A 21,617-nucleotide genomic window follows, 5' to 3' on the forward strand; every position below is an offset into this window, starting at 1 on the left:
TATTTTTTTCCTTTTTTTTTTTTTTTTTTTTGAGACAGAGTCTCACTCTGTTGCCCAGACTGGGATGCAGTGGCATGATCTCGGCTCACTGCAATCTCCGCCTCCCAGGTTCAAGCAATTCTCTTGCCTCAATCTCCTGAGTAGCTGGAATTATAGACATCTGCCACCACCCCTGGCTAAAGTTTTTTGTATTTGTAGTAGAGACGGGGTTTCGCTATGTTGGCCAGGTTGGTCTCAAACTCCTGACCTCAAGTGATTCACCCACCTCAGCATCCCAAAGTGCTGAGATTACAGGCATGAGCCACCAAACCTGGTTGATTTTTTTCCTATTATTTTTGAGACAAAGTCTTTCTCTGTTGCCCATGTGAAGTGCAATGGCACAATCACAGCTCATCGTAGCCTCGACCTCCCAAGCTCAAGTGATCCTCCCACCTCAGACTCCCAATGTGCTGGGGCTACAGGCATGAACCACCGTACCTGGCATCTTTATTATTTCTTGTAAGTCAAGTCTAGTGGTATTGAATGCCTCTAGTTTTTGTTTGTTTGGTAAAGTCTTTATCTCTCTTTCATTTCTGAAGAACAACTTTGCCAGATAAAGCATTCTTGGTTGACAGTTTTCCCCCCTTTCAGCACTTTGAATATATCGTCCCACTCTGTCCTGGCCTGCAAAGTTTCTGCTCAGAAATTGTCTGATAGTCTTATGGTACTTTACTTGTATGTGATGTGAGTCAATTTTTTCTTCCTGATTTCAAAATTTTCTCTCCCTTTGTCTTTTTGACAACTTAATTATACTGTGTCTCAGTGTATTCCTTTTCTGGTTCAAACTATTTGGGGATTTTTGCACCTTATAAATCTAGATGTCCATTTCTCTCCCCAAATTTGGGGAGTTTTCAGCCATTTCTGGACTCTCTGTTCTTGCCTATTGGTCTGTTTATCTGTTTTTTCAACACCACCACACTATCTGGAATACTATAGCTGTATAGTAAGTCTTGAAATTGGGTAGTGTCAGTCCTTTAACTTTGTTCTTCTCCTGCAATATTGAGTTGACTGGGTCTTTTGCCTCTGCATATAAACTTTAGAATTGGTTTGCTGATATTCATAAAATAACTTGCCGAGATTTTTATTGGGATTGCATTAAACCTATAGATCAAGTTGAAAAGAATTGATATATGTTTTTAATTTCAAATTCCTCTTGCTCATTGCTGGTATATAAGAAAGCAATTGACTTTTGTATATTAATTTTGTATTTTGCAAGCTTTCTATAATCATTTATAAGTTCCAGGAGTTTTTGTTGTTGACTCTCAGATTTTTTATGTAAAAAATCATGTTATCTTCAAACAAAGAAAATTTTACTTGTTTAATCTCAATCTCTATAACATTTATTTATTTCATTTTCTTGTTTAATTGCATTAGCAAGGACTACCAGTACAATGTTGAAAAGCACTGATGAAAGAGGACATGCTTGCCTTATTCCCAATCTTAGTCACCATTAAGTATAATGTTAGGTATAGGTTTTTGTAGCTATTCTTTACCAAGCTGAGGAAATTCCCACTCTTTTCCTAGTTTGCTGAGAATTTTTATAATGAATGGGGGTTAGATTTTTATCAAATGCTTTTTCTGCATCTATTAATATGATTATGTGATTTTTTTCTTTTGCTTTTTGATGTGATAAATTACATTAATTGGTTTTCAAATGTTAAATCAGCCTTGCATACATGGGATAAATTCCACTTGGTCATGTTGTATATTTCTTTTTTTAAATTATTGGATTCAATTTGCTAATATTTTGTTGAGGAGTTTTGCATTTATAAATTCATGAGAGGTATTGGTCTGCAGTTTTCCTTTCTTGTAATGTCTGTGTGATTTTTGTCTTAGGGCAATGCTGGTCTCATGGAAAGAGTATTCCCTCTGTTTCTCTCCTTAGGAAGAGATTGCAGAAAATTGATGTAATTTCCTTCTTAAATATTTGGTAGAATTCACCAGTGAACCCATCTGTCATGGTAGGTTCATGACAGATGAGTCATTTCTTTTTTAGAATATTATTATTGATTTAACTTCTTTAATAGCTATAGACTATTTAGATTGTCTATTTCTTCATGTTTGGGTTTTGAAAACTTGTGTCTTCCAAAAAATGGGTCTGTTTCATCTAGGTTATCAATTTAGTGAGTATAGAGTTGATCATAATACTTATTTATTATCATTTTAATGTGTATGGGGTCTGTACTGATGTTTCGTCTTTCATTTTTGATACTATTTGTGTCTTCCTTCTTTTTTTCTTAGCCTGGCTAGAGGCTTATCAATTGTATTCATCTTTTTAAAAAAACCAGCTTCTGGCCTTTTGCTTCTGGTTTTGCTGGTTTTTCTCTGTTGATTTCCTGGTTTTAAATTTCACTGATTTCTGCACTTATTTTTTACTATTTCTGCTTACTTTGGATTTAATTTTTTATTCTTTTCCTAGTTTCCTAAGGTGGAGACTTAGATTATTGAATCTTTCCTTTTTCTAATATATGCTTTCAATGCTATAAATTTCCTTCTAAGCACTGCTTTCACTTCATTCCCCAAATTTTGATAAGTTGTATTTTCATTTCCATTTAGTTCAAAATATCTTTAAACTTCTCTTGAAATTTCTTCTTTGACCACGTGTTATTTAGAAACATCTTGTTTAATCTCCAAGTATTTGGGGATTTCCCAGCTACCTTTTTGTTATCAATTTCTAGTTTAATTCCACTGTGGTCTGAGGGCAGACATTTTTTAATTTCTGTAATTTTAAATTTCTAAAGGTGTGTTTTCAGCAGCCCAGAATTTGATCTATCTTGATAAATGTTCCGTGTGAATTTAAGAAAAATGTGTAAACTGTTGTTGTTGGATATAGTAGTCTATAGATGTCAATTATATACAGTTGACTGATGGGGCTGTTGAGTTAAATTATGTCCTTATTGATTTTCTGCCTGCTGGATCTGTTCATTTCTGACAGAGTGTTAAAGTCTGTAAGTACAAGAGTGAATTCATCTATTTTTCCTTGCAGTTCTATCAGTTTTTGTCTCACATATTTTGACAATCTGTTGTCATATATGTTAAAGTTTTTATATCTCCTTGGAGAACTGACCTCTTCATCATTATATAATGCTCCTCTTTATCCCTGATAACTTTCCTTGCTCTGAAGTCTGCTCTGTCTGAAATTAATATAGCTACTTTTACTTTTTAAATTAGTATTAGCATGGTATATCTATCTTCCTTCTTTTACTTTTAATCTATATATGTCTTTGTATTTAAAGTGGAATTCTTGCAGACAACATGTAGTTGGGTCTTTTTTTTTTAATCTACTCGTCAATCTCTGCCATTCAATTGGTTTATTTAGACTATTGACACTTAAAGTGATTATTAATATAGTTGGATTAATATCTACTACATTTTTACTGTTTTCTATCTGTTGCCATTTTTCTTTGTTTTTATTTTTGTCTTCCATAGTTTTTCTGCCTTTTGTTGTTTTAATTTAGTATTTTATATAACTCCATCTTCTCTCCTTTCTTAGCGTATTAGTCACGCTTCATCATGCTTCTTTTTTTTCTCTTTTAGTGGTTGTCTTAAAGTGTGCAATATACATTCACAACAAATCCAAGCCCACTTTAAAAAAACACTACACAACTTCACCATAGTGCAATTTCTTTTTTTTCTTTTTGTTTTTTGAAACAGGGTCTTGCTCTGTCACAATTTATTGTCTGTTGTTCTTTGTAATAACAGGATATTTCCAATTCTTCCCTTCCCTCCCTTGCCTCATTGCTGTCATTCATTTTACTTATATGTAAACGTATCTATATTTATATCTATAAAATTGAATACATTGTTATTATTTTGAACAAATTGTTGTGTTAGATTAATTAAGAATAAGTAAAATAAGTTTTTATTTTACTTTCACTTACACATTCCCCCATGCTGTTCCTTTATGTTGATTTGAATTTCTGACCTATATAATTTTTCTTCTCTCTAAAGAACTTTTCTTAACATTTTTTGCAAGGCAGGTATATTTGCAGCAAATGTCCTCATTTTTGTTTTGCTGAGAAATTATTGATTTTTCTTTCAGTTTTGGGAATAATTTCATAGGGTACAAAATTCAGGGTTGATGGGTTTTTTTCTTTAACTCTTTAAATGTTTCACTCCACTCTCTTCTTGCTTGTATAGTTTTCGGGGAGATGGATACAATTCTTACCTTTGCTCCTCTCTAGGTAAGGTGTTTTTACTCTGGCTTCTTTCAAAAATTTTAAAAAATCTTTGATTCTCTGAAATTTGAATATAAAATGCCCAGATTTTGTTTGGCAATTATCCTGCTTAGTGTTCTCTGAGATTCCTGGATCTATGGTTTGGCATCTGACATTAATTTAAGGAAATTCTCAGTCATTATTGCTTCCAGTATTTCTTCTGTTCCTTTTCCCTTTCTTCTCCATCTGGTATTTGCATTAAACAAATGGTATACCTTTTTTTAGTTGTCCTACAGTCCTTGGATATTCTGTTCTGTTTTTTCAGTCTCTTTTCTCTTTGCTTTTCTGTTTTGGGAGTTTCTGTTGTCATATATCTTCAAGCTCACAGATTATTTCCTCAGGAATGTCCAGTCTACTGATAAGCCCATGAAAGGCATTTTTCATTTCTGCTACAGTATTTTTTATCTCTAGTACATCTGTTTACTCTTTTTTAGAATCTCCATCTCTCTGCTTACATTATTTACCTGTTCTTGCATGTTGTCTCCTTTATCCATTAAAGCTCTTAGCATACTAGTAGTTATTTGTTTTAATTCCTGGTTAAATATCAACATTTCTGATGTATCTAACTCTGGTTGTGATGCTTGTCAGTCTCTTCAAACCATACTTGTTGCTTTTTTGGATACCTTATAATTTTTCTGTTAAAAGGTAGACATGATCCGTGGGGTAAAATGATGTACAGGGTAAATAGGCCTTTAATAATATGGTAGTAAGGCAAAGTGGTTTTCTATATTCCCGTGATTAGTTCTCAGTCTTTTAGGGAGCCTGTGCCCCTGAACTATAAGCTTTACCAGTGCTTCTCAGTTTTCTGCCCTCTCCCTGTGAGACAGGATGGGTGGAAAAAGTTGGAGTTGGGTATTTCTCCTTTTCCATGTGGAAAACTGGAGTTGTGCATTTCTCTTCCCCTTGGTGGGTAAGGCTCTGATTAAACCCCAGCAGATTCGGGTCTGATAAAATAGTTTCTCCTGAGGACAGGCCTTGTTAAGAACAGAATATGGAGGTTTCTGTTTGTGGGTGTCTATTCTAGTAAATTGTGATTCTCTGTGTTCCCCTGCTGGTCTTTCCAATTTTGAAGTCTTCCCTGTGTCCTCACTCCTCTTACAGATACAAGAAGAGTTGTTGGTTTTTTAGATTCTTCAGCTTTTTACTTCTTTTGCTTATTTTAACAAGAGTAATAATACCAAGTGTCAGCAAGTGTCAGTGAGAGTAAAAAATGATGCAACCACTTTAGACAAACAATCTGACAGTTTCTTATAAAGTTGAATATATACTTATCATAGAACCCATCAATTTCACTTTTAGGTACTTACCCAAGAAAAATGAAACCTATGTTCTCACAAAGACCAGTACATAAATGTTCATAGTAGCTTTATTCATAATAACCAAAAGTTGTGAACAGCCTAAATGTAACCTACTGATACAGGCAATGCAAATCAATCTGAAAACATGATGTTGTGTGAAAGAAGTCAGACACAAAAGAGTACATATTTTGTCATTGAATTTATATCAAATTCTACAACAGACAAAACTAATCTATTGTGGCGTAAAGTACATCAGTGTTTTCCTAGGGTCTGTAGGGGAGGGGATTGAATGCAAAGGAACATGAAGAAACTTTCTGGGTGATGTAGATGTTTTTATATCCTGATTGTGGTGATGGTAGTTCCACAGATGTACAGATTTGTAAAACTCATCTAAATATACGCTTAAAATGGGTGCATTTTATTCATGTAAATTATACCTTGATAAAGTTGATTTTTAAAAAAAAGTAAGTTCTCATGGTAACTGAGAAACTATGACAATAATCTAATTCTCCAAACCACTGTGATATACTCAAGTCTAACTTACCAATGATAAATTAACCCCTTACACTTGAAGGCATTTAAGTAACTAGCTTCCTTTATTAATGAACTGAAATAACTTCCTATAATACCATCAGTAAAATAATTACATTCATTTCTCTTTCAGACTTACTAAATAAATGCTACTACTTTCAAATAACCAAGGAATAAAAGAATTTATATTTAAAGGGTTTGGAGAGTAAACATTTTACAGTATTTATAACATTCCCTAAGTAAATAAAATAAAGCATTTAAAAATTACTTCCTTTATGTTTTAAATATGCTGTATTATGTTGAATGGCCTTTAAACACAAAACCCAGCACATGAGAAGTTCCAAGGTGTCATCTAGGTCTTCACTTCTGTGTCTGCTCTGAGTTGTTACAGAAAATTGCCTACACTTGGGGAGCGCGGCGCCCCGGCTGCCGCAGAACCGAGCCGAGCCAGACGAGCCCCCGCGGCGCCCAAGCGCGGGCCCGGGCCCCAGCCGCCGCCGGGCGCGGCATTTTTATTCAAGCGACGATAACGGAGCCCGGCCGCGCCCGGTGCATTGTGGGAACGGCCCGCGACCCGTTTTCGGGAGGAGGCGGAGGGCGCGAAGCGAGCTGGTGGATCCGTAAAGAACCCAGCCAACCCCCAGAGGGAGGGGAGCGGCTGAGCTGTGAGGAGAGCGGGGCACAAGAACCATGTGTACGCGGGAGTCCTTTTAACCCAGAAAGTTACGAATTGGACAGGAGCTTCTGGCTAACCAGATTCACTGAACTGAAGGGCACAGGTTGCAAAGTGCCCCAAGATGTCCTGCAAAAATTTCTGGAATCTTTACAGAAGAACCACTTCCAAGAAGATGAGCAGTTTCTGGGAGCCGTTATGCCAAGGCTTGGCACTGGAATGTATAATTGTGTCATTCCTTTGAGGCACGGTGGGCTTTCCTTGGTTCAAACCATAGATTACGTTTACCCGATCGTAGACGACCCTTACATGATGGGCAGGATAGCATGTGTCAGTCAATGTCCTCAGTGACCTCTACGCAACGAGGGTCATGGAATGCAACAATATGCTGATGCTCCTTGGAGTCAGTAATAAAATGACTGACAGGGAAAGGGATAAAGTGATGCCTCTGATTATCCAAGGTTTTAAAGACGCAGCTGAAGAAGCAGGAACGTCTGTAACAGGCGGCCAAACAGTTCTAAACCCCTGGATTGTCCTGGGAGGAGTCGCTACCACTGTCTGCCAGCCCAATGAATTTATCATGCAGACAATGCAGTGCCAGGAGACATGCTGGTGTAGACAAAACCCCTGGGGACACAGGTGGCAGTGGCTGTGCACCAGTGGCTGGATATTCCTGAGAAATGGAATAAGATTAAACTAGTGGTCACCCAAGAAGACGTAGAGCTGGCCTACCAGGAGGCGATGATGAACATGGCAAGGCTCAACGGGACAGCTGCCGGACTCATGCACACGTTCAATGCCCACGCGGCCACTGACATCAAGGGCTTTGGGATTTGGAGCCATGTGCAGAACCTGGCCAAGCAGCAGAGGAACGAGGTGTCATTTGTAATTCACAGCCTCCCGGTGCTGGCCAAGATGGCTGCAGCGAGCAAGGCGTGCGGAAACATGTTCGGCCTCATGCACAGGACCTGCCCAGAGACCTCAGGCGGCCTTCTGATCTGTTTACCACATCAGCAAGCAGCTCGGTTCTGTGCAGAGATAAAGTCCCCCAAATATGGTGAAGGTCACCAAGCATGGATTATTGGGATTGTAGAGAAGGGCAACTGCACAGCCAGAATCATAGACAAACCCTGGATCATCGAGGTCGCACCACAAGTGGCCACCCAAAATATGAATCCCACACCCGGGCCACCTCTTTTTTTTTTTTTTTTTTTTTGAGACGGAGTCTCGCTCTGTCGCTTAGGCTGGAGTGCAGTGGCGCCATCTCGGCCCACTGCAAGCTCCGCCTCCCAGGTTCACGCCATTCTCCTGCCTCAGCCTCCGGAGTAGCTGGGACTACAGGCGTGCACCACCACGCCCGGCTAATATTTTTTTGTATTTTTAGTAGAGACGGGTTTTCACCGTGTTAGCCAGGATGGTCCCGATCTCCTGACCTTGTGACCCGCCCCCCTAGGCCTCCCAAAGTGCTGGGATTACATGCTTGACGGGGCCACCTCTTAATCTAGACAGAAATAGCTGTTTGGTTTTGTTTTTAAATAGATCTATTTCCTTTATCATCACTTCAATTAAAGACTATAAACAACAGAAATCTCATTGTGTCTACACATCGGGTGACCTTAGGTCGGTTTGTAAGTGGATACAATTAATAAAATAAAATCCGTCACCTTTTTTTCCTGTTACATTAACTGAGGATGCACCCAATCTTGAGGCAGCTTCTGAGTTGAGAATTATATTGTTATCCAATACTGTTGATTCATTTTGAATCTTTAGACACTTATCTCTTGCTGCATAGGCTCTTTTTAAAGGTGCTTTCACATAGCACAGACATTACCAGTAGTCTTGTCAAATAGCAGTTGGTGTCTTCATTTTATGTATATTTATCATAAGTCTGATTTTTTTTAAGCGTCTTGAATGGTTTTCTGGAGAGACAGCATTGATAAGTGGCACATGACGGTATCTCAGTCATAAGAGGGTTGCATGATTCCTTTGAATGTTTGATTTGGAAAAGCCTAGTCTTGTCTCTCAAGAGCATCTCGGACCCAGAACATTCTCTAGTAGTGCACTCAGTTAAACAGGGCAAGTGCTTCACTGCATGGAAAACACTTTGAAGAGACAAAAAAGAAATCTTATTTCTTTTTTTGTAGCCTTTCTGATATTTACAATAACACCACTAACTGTTTTCTTTATCGATAGCAAAGAAGGATACTTTTTGCAATGTAATTAGATGTTCTATAGTGCTACAAGGAAATGCCTTCCGAAAGGAGGCTCATGTATAATACTCATTTACAAAATATATAATTACGCAAATAATTTTTAAATATAATCAATAATAAAGACTGTTCTGTGGATGTTAGTGTTTAATACATTTTTTATTTTGTACAGTGATTTCAGGCCTTTTGTTTTCTTGAAATCAGCAGATATTTAGCCTAATTCTTAGCATTATTTTGTCCTTTGCACCAGTACTTTTTTGTGCATGCTTTTTGTGATCTGTGTTAAAAACCTGCATTGCCAACATTGCAGCTCCAACTTAAACTTGTTATTCAAATAAATATTTAATTTTTTAAATTGCTCTTGTATAATCAGATGCCCCTTTTAGTATTATTTTAGAAGCATTGGGAGGGTTTTGCCTAAAGTACAATTTATCGGGAAAAACTAGATTTTAGTTTTATAAAACTTTTAAGTCTTTCATGGGACCTATATTTTCTTGAATTAAACTTTGTAGTTCTAGAATAAATAGGCAATCTCGAAAGGTGTTATCTGTGTTGCATAAAGTGGAGGCTTCCTTATATTTTAACCTACTAAGCAATTGAGGGATTCCTGTCATTAAGCACAAGAGCACTGGATCCTCAAGTGCCCATCTTCATCAGAGAAAAAATAGCACATCCTGCACGTTTTTGGTGCTTCCTGCTCACAGGCACCAAAGCCGCACACATAAACTGACTTACTGCCAAAGGAAATGACCCCCTGCGAAGATGGAGCTCCTGGAAGAGGCTTTAACTTGGATGCGCCCTCGTCCAGGAACCAGCGGGAAGGGCAGCCTTTACGCATGTGTAACTAGACCTTCAGCCATAAGCATGGTGCGCAGCATGGAAGAGCCTGCTATGGAACTGAAATTCATTGGACATTTTATAGGAATTGATACAGATGTTGGTCCTAAAAACCTACAAACCAGTGGTCTGCAAAATAAAATGTGTTGGAAACCTCTGAGTAAGAAAAAAGAAAAAAAAAGAAAAAGAAAATTGCCTACATTTTTTATTTCAGAGTTCATGAAACTGTACAAATTCTATTCACAATTTTGTGGGGGTAAAACATATGAGCCCAATAAGAATGATTTTTATTTAAATCATAAAGAATTCATTGAAAATTATTAACAATAACTTATATAATATTTTGATGCTATAGAAGAAAAAGGACAACCCAACAATTAACACATACTCTTGGGTTTTAAAGATTAGCCTCAAAAGATAAGATATTGTTACCATCTTATGCAAACAAATCTTATCATTTCCTTGGACATATCCTGAGTAGAATACAAACCCTTATGGTACCATCTAATAGGGTTTAAGATTTTAACACCAAAATAAATTCTTCATTTATTAAAATTTTATAACAAAACAACATTCTTTTCAAAAGGATTCAATCATAAAAAGGAAAGGAGACAGGCTGGAAAACATGGCGAAAACCCATCTCTACAAAAAATACAAAAATTAGCTGGGTGTAGTGGCACACACCTGTATTCCCAGCGACTTGGGAGGGAGGTGGGAGGATCACCTGAGCCCAGGAGGTCAAGACTGCAGTGAGTCGTGATTGTGCAACTACACTCCAGCCTGGGTGACAGAGAGAAACCCTGTCTCAAAAAAAAAAAAAAAAAAAAAAAAAGGAGAACCGAAGGAGGAGAAAAATCTCACAGAGAATGTCAGTTTCAGGATTATGTTCTAGTGACCTGAATCTGTACATTCATCGACAGAGACGTGACTCCCACAGTTTGTTTTGCAGATAGCTGTAAAGTAATTACACAAATTACACCAAGTTCTTTCCAGATGAACTGAACACTTAGAACTAGAGAGTGTTGCCAATTTGATCAGAAATTAGATGTGATTCTGAGATTGAGAAAATTGCAGAAATATGATTTTTGAGATTTTGAGAAAATAATTCTTCTCTTCTTCAAGTTGTACAATGGGATCTATAGACAAAGCAAACTCTTCTATCTATACGGAAGGATGTTATCTCTGAGACTTTTGAATATCTATGTTTGAATTATACATAATCAGGAAACTCAGGGCTTATCTTCCTTCAAAACTCCTCCACTAAAATAGAATGATTTACTGGAAAGTTACTTGCCATATTCTGCATCTTCAAAGACGAGATCTCCTTTATTTCTCTACCACGAAGTGTTCTTTAGAATTTTTCATTGTATCGATATAAATTGATGCCAGTCATTACTACACGAAAGATCAAACTGCAACCTCTACACAAGTCCAAGTAACAGGATTCACACAGGGAGAGATGGATACACTGACGTGCTCTTCAGTGACTGATGGACTGTGTTTTCTGTTTAAAAAAAAAAAAGTACTATAATTGAACAAGCCCCCAGAACATTAAAAAAAACTGTAAAAATAAATATAAGGCGAGTAACTAACAAATTTAAAAATATATAATCAATAAAGATCGGTGAATATGGTAGCATTTCAAGATAAAACTACATTTTCAACTATTTTTAAAATGTTTTCCATTTGGCAGAACCCCAAATGGGCTTTGCCAAGCACTTTTTCTTCTTAATTTTTAAATGCGTATGTATTTCAAGGAAAATTTAATCCATATGTTCTTCTCTCATTTACACAATTTATCAAAATGTTGCTTTGAATGAGCCATTTAATGTCTAAGAAAACTGAAGAACACTTCTTTTTCCCCCAATACAAGATTTTAGCTTTTTTCTTCCTGAATTAAATATGTGTTCAGTACTACCTACAGAGCTAATTGAAAAATATTCAATTCTGCTTTAATATCCAGAACCAAAAGTCTAATAAAATTCAAAATAACAGAAAAGCATAAAATCCATTATAATACTATACTTTCAAGCTTCAAAAGCCTCCATTATTCACACGGTTCCTATAAATCACAGAATACTGGAACTTAAAGATATCTTAGAAATGACAAGTTTTTTTCTCTCACTTTAAAAACTAGGAAACTGAGTCCCCAAAAAGCTAAAGAATATGCCAAAAATCACAAAACTAATTAATGGTGGAGCCAAGGCATGTGTCTTCCCATTGGAATTACTTCTTTGGTTTTTTTAAATTTTAATTATGATTTTATTCTATAGCATATAACAGTGTCAGCATAATACTAGATTATGAAAAAACAGTGGAGCTCATTTCTGCATAAAATTTACTCGCCTGCTTCCAATAGCCTGGACAACCAGTAGGCTAGGAATCAATGGTCCAATTCGCCATATAATCCTAGTCATATCTATCTTTACTATGCCCATAAAGGGAAGTGATGAATCTGTTTAAAAGAAAAATTAAGTCCAAGTACACTCTCAACCTTTACCAGCAAGATGCTACAGGAAAACACGCTGATTATGTGTTAACTGATAAGAATATTTCTTCTTCCCTTCCTTATCCTCTCCTTCCTTCTACTTCTCTTTCCAGAGGGGATCATTTTGGGATACACAGAAACCTGGGGATGGGCATACCATGGAGTCTGGAGGGGCTCAGTAATGACATGAGCCCATGGGATGGGATCAAGATACACCTTTGCTTCAGCCTCCGTCACCAGTGTCTTTAGACACCCCAGTTTCTTCAGGTAGGCAAAAAGGCACACAGGAATAAAAGACTGCTATCCCCAGGGAAATGAAAGTAGAGAACAAGCCAGGCATGGTGGCTCATGCTTGTAATACCAGCATTTTGACAGGCCGAGGCAGGCAGATTACCTGAGGTCAGGAGTTCGAGACCAGCCTGGCCAATGTGGTGAAACCCCGTCTCTACTAAAAATACAAAAAAATTAGCTGGGGTGGTGGTGCACACTTGTAATCCCAACTATTCAGGAGGCTGAGGGAGGAGAATCACTTGAACCAGGGAGGCAGAAGTTGCAATGAGCCGAGATCGTGCCATTTGCATATCAGCCTGGGCAACAAGAGCAAAACTTCATCTTAAAAAAAAAAAAAAAAGAATAAAGAAAGAAAGAAGAGAACAGAGAGGATTATGGCTTCTTTTTGTCAGGTCAGGAGGCAGTCAGTCATAAACTACAGACCACAAATCACAATCAAAAGAACTTTGTAAGGTCCTGTTACCTCATAACTAACTAATGTTTAGATTGTGTTACTCTGTTTTGTAGCAGTAATTACCAGCAAAACCCTATTTTTTTCTAATGTGATGGGAAAGGGCATATAGTATGTGCCTGCCTTTTAGGAGTAACAAAGGAGAAATCTGGGAGAAACCAAAATGACATAGTGCAGAGCAGCTCAGTCACTTCCTTGTGATTTAACCTGCTAAAGTTACTTAACCTGTATCTCAGTTTCCTCATCTATAAATATGGAATAATATAGGACCTACTTCACAAGGATTAGCAAAATAATGCATGTAAAGCACTAAAGACAGTGTTTGCATATAACAAGTGTTCAATAAAAATAATTGTGGTTGCTCCATCATCTTTTTAAACTAAAATAGGAAAACAAGCTGAATTTCTAGGACTTGTGGCAAATAAAGAAAAAACGCACACACAGGAAGATAATTTAGGACTGATAAGGAAGGACCCCTGAGTCTAAGCAATCAAAGAGCTATTACAGATTTGCTGAATTCTAGACCCAACTGTATACTCTAAACAAAAAACAAGGACTCAATTAATGGTACTATAGCACATGCCCATGTTACGCATACATGCGGCATTTGAAAAATGGTCACACTGCCTTTTTCTCTCTTGACATCCAACTGTCATAAAGAACTTCATATATTCAATGATTGGACAGCCATTAGAATCCAATGCAAAACACTCACAACTCTCCTCAGAACTCTTGGTTTTAGAAATGGTAGCTTTGGCAATAACCTTAATGATGTGATACCTTGGTCCAGGGTGGTGGCTCACACCTGTCATCCCAGCACTTTGGGAGGCCGAGGTGGGCAGATCACGAGGTCAGGAGTTCGAGACCAGCCTGACCAACATGGTGAAGCCCCGTCTCTACTAAAAATACAAAAATTAGCCAGGCGTGGTGGTGCATGCCTGTAATCCCAGCTACTCAGGAGGCTGAGGCAGAATTTCTTGACCCCAGGAGGCGAGGTTGCAGTGAGTGGAGATTGCGCCACTGCACTCCAGGCTGGGCAACAGAGCAAGAGTCCATCTCAAAAAAAAAAAAAAAAAAAAGTGATACCTTTGGGGATCTAGTGAAGTGGAGTTGCTTTTCCTTGGTGGAGTTTTTCTCTTTTGTCTATACTATGATTCATCAGACCAGGTGTAAATACATTGGAAAGCACACTGGCTTGAGGAGTGGAGACTGTGATTGCAACCTAAGTGCCACTCTGAAGATGACATTCTATTCCTAGGAGGCTTTTTTCCATGTAAAAATGAGGTTAAATTTGGTGATCATAAATGCCCCTACCACTCTAACATTTTATGGACTTATAATGATACAGTTATAAAATAGTGAGTTGGTTTTCCTGTCCATTATTACTCTAACTTCAGAACTGGTTTTTATATAGCACCTTTCTTTGAAAGTTCTAGGCATTGTGTACAGACGACCAAGAAAATGGAGAGGAATGTTGAGATAAAATATACCTTAGAGTTGGATCTGGGGCTGGACATGGTAGCTCATCCCTGTAATCCCAGGACTTTGGGAGGCCAAGATGGGAGGCTCGCGAGACAGCAAGAATTGGAGACTAGCCAGGGCAACATAGTGAGACCTCGTCTCTACAAAAAACAAACAAACAAACAAAAAACAACAAAACATTAGCTGGGTGTGGTGGCATGCACGTAGTGGGAGGACTGCTTGAGCCTGGGAGGTCGAGGCTTCAGTAAGCTGAGATTGCACCACTGCACTCCAGCCTTGGCAACAGAGTGAGACCCTGTCTCAAGAAAACAAAACAAAATAAAAATAAATAAATAAATCAAAGAAAATAGAATTGGATCTGGGTTCAGATGTGGGCTCTTCCACTTTATTAGTGGCTTGGTATTGAGCCAATTAATGTGTCTGAGTCTAAATTTGTTCTGTCATGAAATATGATTATTTCACTTCTTCACAGGGTTGCTCAAGGATTAAATGAGGCATAAGCCTCATAGTAAGTGCTCTATAGAAGGGAGCTATGAGAGTGGCAAGAGACGAAACAATGAACTCAAGCATCTGAAAAGGTCTTGCATCACAAGAGAAAGACAATATGCACAAAAAATAGTAGTCACCGAACCCAAAATATTATTTTTATTTTACATCATGTGCTAAAATACTATTAGTAGAGATCCAGAGGAAGCAGTGTGATGGTGCTTGCTGACAGCATTAATGAAGAACTCCCCTTAGAACTCTTAGGCTTTGCTGAATGCTTTCACAGTTGTTGTTTTAAATTACACCACACGCTTGACCACATTGTATTCACAGTGCCAGACATTTTGGACCTACTGGAAACAAATATATATTATATTGATGACTAAGTGAAACATCTCATATTTAAGTGATAAAAATATTATTTTTAACTTTAAAGTTTAAAAATTGATGAGTCTGAAATACCTTAAAAATAGTTTTTCATAAATAGGAGGGAGTACATGAGAATATGCCCAAAGAGGTTGATTTTATACCGCACATAGCACTAGTGAACAAATGTCCTATAATCAGAAGGTCTTCAGAAATGGAAACTTCTCCCTTAATACAAGTAGACTTTAATGATGCAATCTGCATAGTGTCTCCAGGCATGGCCAATGAAGGACCCTCAGATGAGCAGGTCTGGGAGCTGAGATCTACCCTCAGAGATAAGAGGTAAGGCAGGACTGCTGTATTCAAGTTTTCAGTTGACAGAGGAAGTAAGGAACCAACAGATCAGGGATTACTCTGCCACTACTCTGAGACCTCCCCTTGGTTGTTATGTTTGTCGCCCCAGTCAGTTTCCTATTATTATTACTAATAAAATACCTAAAATAATATTTTTAAAAATATATGCTTTCTGAAGTAGTCGTGAGTAACTGCTTCACACTGCAGCCAGACTCAGATTTGGAGACAAAAATTGCAAAGAGTAGAGAGAAACAACTGTGGAAGAATTAAGGAAGCAGGCTGAGTTCCCAGGGGAACTCGGGAAGAAAGGAGAAAGAATCAGATCTGGGCCAGAGAAGAAATTCTGGGAATCCCAGATACAGTGTAGGATGAAGCAAAGAAACTGTTGTATCTCAGACTGTAATAATTCAAGCTTTTCTTTTTTTTTCCTCTAGGCTTACAATCTATTTTAAAATCTGTAGTCTAGTACGTAATAATTCTTTCTTACAACTTTTTCGCAGTGCTTTCTGAAAGAATTTATTTCGTGGGTTTGGGGAATGCTGAGAAGTCCAACTCACTAGGAAATAAATTCAACTTAACTGAACTTCCTGGATAACCAATATATGAATTTATCTTTCAATTCAAGAATGAACAGAGCATTGTTTAACTAAATATCATGGTTTTCTGCCTTTGAGAAGAGACTAGAAAGACTTCAGCTGAACCAATTCAGAATATTTTAGATAGGTCTTCAGCTGAAATCTGGAAATCAAAGCAAAAGAGAAAAAAATAAGTAAATAAAAGCAAAGTTTGTGAGCTTTGGGAAACAAACAGCTTGGAGGAAAAGCTAATTTTCAAAGGTTTCCATCTGCCCCATGACCACTCCCTTCTCTTCTAGGACCCTCCCGCCTCTCCTCATTTTAGTTTTGAGTTAGAAATACTGGAACTGATCATTTTTCAGCCTCAATAAGTCCTTGCTAATTATTTTAACATTTCAGGTTCAGGAAACCCAAACCCAGTGTTTGTTAAGTGCTCTTTGCCTTGATTTGTGCGTCCTCTTATATTTCAAGGGAAGTCGAGTCCATGTGTTTCTGATTCGTTTTTATTTAACTCATCAAGACATTGTTTCATAAAGGCCATTTGATGTCCAAAGATTCTGCCGAACCTTTTGTTTGTGAAACCATAAAGCCAGTAAAATAATACACAGTTTATAACAAAAGAACAGAATTAGGAAATCCAGGAATGAACTATTCTTACCTCCGTCCTTGATTTGCTTTTATGCAATGCTGGGTCACTTTTCCAGATGTTATCTACATAAAGATAATATTTTATACAAGATTTGGGGAATTTTATAATAAAATATAATTTTTGGGAGTCTTAAGAGAAAGGCATGTTATAAACCAATACCAAAATAGCTCTCAAGTTGAAACAATGAGTTTTTTCCTAGTTTTGAGACTGATGTAGTGGCTCTCCTGGGCAAGTACCACAATTCAAAATTAAAATTTCAAATGGTGATTACATGAAACATAATGTTTCTACCTGCAAGCATAATCCTTACATGGATTTATACCCTGGGAAAGTTACTATATTCCTACTGTTTTCCTTTTTTGAGCCATCAATCCTTTTAATAATTTGCAGAAAGATAATGGGTAGATATTTGTGATAGAGAGAACTTTCTGTTTCTGGCTTAAAAGCAGAGATTCTCCTAATATTTAATTTTGGAATGCCAAATACTGGAAGTCACCTCTAAATGAAGTGGCAGCAAATTTAGCAGGTATCAACAATGAGATTTTTAAACTTAAATTTATTTCAGCTTTCCAGTAGGTGCATTTACCTGCTGTCACTTTCCAGTCTCTGGGTTTTTAAGTAGAAACCCTGATTATTTACCAAGGCAAAATAGGACTCAAGAATCAGTTTTGTCTAGGATCAATGGCAGAAATCAAGAGACTTTTCAATCAAAATAACAAGGAAGTTGCAGAAAACACGTTCAGGCAAAGTAATAAGGTCTTTCTTTCTTTTTTGTATCAGTAGAAGAGAAGAGAGTGACTGATGGGGGTTGATGGAGACCTTTAAACCTTAGCTTTTCCGCAAACCACTTGTTCCCCAAAACTCACAGACTCTGTATGTATGTATATATGTATGTATGTGTGTGTGTATACATCTTCTCTTGATCACTTTATCTCCAAGCAGTGGCCTAGTATCAGGCAAAGGGCACAGTTGAACATGGCACAAGAGACACTAGAGCAGGCTGAGATGCACAGGCAGAGTCAGTAGACTCATAGCTCCCCTTTCATACTAAGAGGTTGGTTAGATAGGCCAGATACGGTACACAAGAGGGGCCCAGTCCCCTCTTCTTCTGTCCTTCTATAAGGCTCACATGACAGTAGCCTTGTGAAAAGAGGGCTAAATAACCTAAGTTTTACTACCAGCTTCTCGGAAGAAGTACACGCCAGTGTTGAGCATACAAGCTGCCCGGATGGCTCTTGCCAGGCAACCTAGAGAAGCTCAGTGGAAAACCCTGTCTGTGTTTCCATAAATGGCAAGTGTCAAGACCCATTAGGAGAGTACCTACTGCTTGGCTTGCCCGGGAAGTGGGAAGAGGAAACCAGGAAAGGCATAATATCTGTATTAAATCCATGGCAAAAAAAAAAAAAAAGGTAGCCTTCTAGGAGCTCACAGCCTAGTGAATGAAGTCAGAAAATAAATAATGACCACACAACATGGAAAAGGGTCTTGTAGAGGCCTAAGCACCATCAGTGATATCACAAATGAGGTGGTGATCAACTCTGGTGGCAAAAGGGAGAGTTCTTGGAAGCCACCCCAAGAAGCATATGCTTATGATGGGAGGGCAGCCTATGGGAGTTCAGGTTGGGAGAAGGGCATTCCAGGCAGAGGGAACCACATGTAGGCAAGAGCCCTAATTACAAACAAGTCAAAGAAAGTTTGAAAGGAAAAAAAAACCTCCCAAACTCTCTTACATATCCTAGACGAGTCAAGTCATAAGAACCTGAAGTTTGACAATATGCAAAAGTTTTTCGAAATTCCACAGGCAACTAACAAATGCCAGGTTCTTTTCAAAATTGAAGATTCTTTTAGGAGCTCCTAAAATCATGCACTGATCCTCAAAGGTCTACTGTCCCCTGCTAGCTGAGTGGTCAATGTTCTCGTCCAGATTGACTGAGCTGGGACAATATTAGCCCAGCTGCCCTGCCAGCTGGCTTTCCTGACAATCTTTTGGCCAGGAATTGTTTTTGTCTCGCCCAGAGTACCTAAAGACCTGAGCACCATATATATCTTAAGAGGAACATAGACTTCTCTTCCTGTCAGATCAAAGAACACACTTCTTACAACAAAACTCAAAGCTCTAAAAATAAGAAATTCCTTCTTTTTAAGTTTTATTGTATCTGTTTATAATTGTTCCTGCTTCAGAACCTCAGATCTTAACATGGGGTGGGATCACAGTGTCATCGTCCAGATTCAGACTCTCCCATGTTCTGGGTCACAGAAAAGATGATATGCTATCTTCCTTTAAGAGTTACATGTTTTTTGCCCTAGAAGACTACACTCTGTTTGTACTGGGGATACCAGTGTGTGCCAATCACCTGCTGATTGACTTCCATAGCTACCTGGTACCCTTGCTCCTTCTCTATCCGTCTTCCTCCCAGGCAGCCCTAAATGTATTACATTCTTGGTAGCTCTGAAAGGCTGCAAGTTCTGAAGTTTCATATTCATAACTCTCAAACTGACATGAGAGGGTCTTTGCTTTAGCTAATCAGGGATATACACAAAAAAAATGGGAATAAAATTTAGAAGCATATAAATAGATTTACTACATGTAAGTTTTAACATGTTTTGAAAAGCATGATGCACTTAAATAGATGAATTTGGCTGATTTTAGAGATGATAATTTAGTGAGAGTGTGTATCTATGGCTGTATGGAAAATCACCCCAAAACTTAGCAGTGTAAAATAATAAAAATCGTTTATTACCTTTTAGATTTCTGTGGCTCAGGAATTTGGGAGCAGGGTAGCTGGGTGGTTTGGGGTCTATTGAGGTTACAGGAAGACAGTGGCTGGGATTGAGGTCATCTTGAAGACTTCTTCACTCACATACCTGACACCTGGTGCTCTGGCTGGAAAGATTCAGACAGCTGGCAACTGGAATAACTGGACCTTCTCTAAGTGGTCTCTCTGCTTATTCTCTGCATCAGGGCAGCTCTAGGATATCTGGACTCCTAACACAGCAGCCTGAGCCCCAAAAGGCACATCTCCTAAGAGACAGAGTCAGGCAGAAGCTGCATCTCTGCTCCTAACCCAGCCTCAGAACTGTTAGGAGGTTGCCTCCCCCTCATTCTGTTTGGTAGAATTGAGTCACAAAACCTGACCCATGTTCAAAGGAAGGGTAATTAGACTCAATCTTTTATTGCAGGAGTATCAAAGAATTTGCAGATTCTTTTTAGACAATCACAGAGAAAGTCAGGGAGACGTGAGTGTCAACTGCAAATGAAAGTCACAAAATTGGCTGGGCACAGTGGCTCACACCTGTAATCCCAGCCCTTTGGGAGGCCGAGGTGGGAAGATCACTTGAGGCCAGGAGTTTGAAATCAGCCTGGTCAACATGGTGAAACCCCGTCTCTACTAAAAATACAAAAATTATCTGGGTGTGGTGGCACGTGCCTGTAATCCCAGCTACTTGGGAGCCTGAGGCAGGAGAACTGCTTAGACCTGGGAGGTGGAGGTTGCAATGAGCTGAGATCACTCCATTGCACTCCAGCTTGGTTGATAGAGCAAGACTCTGTCTCAAAAAAAAAAAAAAAAAAAAGTCACAAAGAATAAAAGCTAAAAGTAATTTCCATTGACATTTCCTTAAAATTCATCATGAATAAGATTCAGACCTTCCAAATCTTCTCAACATAATTTCTACTCTTATTTAGCTTCTAATTTTTGCTATATAATTATATTTTTTCGTAATGACATCATTTTTTGTTTTAATTTAATTGGCAAATTTTGTTTTGCACCTACTATATGCTAGGCATGTACTAAAACAATTGGAATACAGAAACAAACTCATACAGTCCATGCGTTCACAGGAAATTCACAGTTGAATTTATAATTCCATGTGACAACTGCAAAATTAGACGCATAAACAAGACATGGAGATGAAATAGATATAAGAAAGAAAAATAACCTGATAAAATCATATCATAGAGTGTCATTCTTTTTTTCAGACTTGCAAAATGAGACTTTTGATTATGTCTAATTTAAATGTGCCATAAACCATATTGTTAATATTAATATGGAAAGTATTCCTTAATATAGTCCTTCAGGGTTAAAGTCAGACAAAGATTTTCCAAGTTAAAACACAAAAACATAAGCTTAGGATCCCAGTCTAGAAATAAATTACTGAGATGTCATTTGATTCACCCCCATGCATCCAGGTAGATTTCTCAGCCCAGCCCAAGTCTATGGAAATGTATCTGCTATTTTCAAGATAGTGCTAATAGAAACGGCTCTTACATTTTATATGGTGAAAGATATTTACTATGCTGCAGGAAGTCCCGATGTACCATCAGGTATGAAAACCCTAAGAGGGAGCAGGCGTCAGAGGAGGAGGTCACAGGGCAGCCACTGAGGGAAAGCTGCATTCTGAGGCTGGAAGAAGGAAGAATGTCACTGAGTAGACAAAATAATGGTCATCAGGGAATTGGTAAAGTAAAGAGGAAAAGAAGAATCAAGACAGTACAATGCCATGACAGCTCAAGTGAGAAGACTTTTCATAAGGAGAGGGGAGAGAACCCCATGAATGAGCTATGTAGGTCAAGAAGAATGAAGGCTGAGATCAGTGCTGCAGAAATCACAGGTAGCACAAGGTGGGTATTGGTGAACTTCACATAGCAGTTTCTGTTGAATAATAGTGAA

At 38.1% G+C, this 21,617-nt stretch overlaps 1 protein-coding gene and 1 pseudogene across 6 annotated transcripts in view; one reads left to right on the forward strand and one right to left on the reverse strand.

The window, feature by feature from the left end:
- The first annotated feature begins 1,208 nt into the window (after positions 1–1,208).
- On the forward strand, positions 1,209–9,932 carry LOC134728746 (selenide, water dikinase 1-like; annotated as a pseudogene).
- A 137-nt stretch (positions 9,933–10,069) lies between these two features.
- Positions 10,070–21,617, reverse strand: part of FTCDNL1 (formiminotransferase cyclodeaminase N-terminal like) — a 188,238-nt gene continuing 176,690 nt past the window's right edge. For 5 of the 6 annotated variants that reach the window (XM_034954753.4, XM_008974139.5, XM_024928028.4 and 2 more), the window contains 2 exons: positions 14,526–14,657; positions 10,070–11,309 (listed from right to left, as the gene is read on the reverse strand). In XM_034954753.4, coding sequence (XP_034810644.1) covers positions 14,527–14,657 — 131 coding nt within the window. In that variant the 3' untranslated portion in view covers positions 10,070–11,309; position 14,526. The remainder of the gene's footprint in view (positions 11,310–14,525; positions 14,658–21,617) is intronic. The other variant, XM_055108923.2, reaches the window with a different exon arrangement.

This window comes from Pan paniscus, chromosome 13 (assembly GCF_029289425.2).
Source record: "Pan paniscus chromosome 13, NHGRI_mPanPan1-v2.0_pri, whole genome shotgun sequence".
In the NCBI taxonomy this organism is placed as follows: domain Eukaryota; kingdom Metazoa; phylum Chordata; class Mammalia; order Primates; family Hominidae; genus Pan; species Pan paniscus.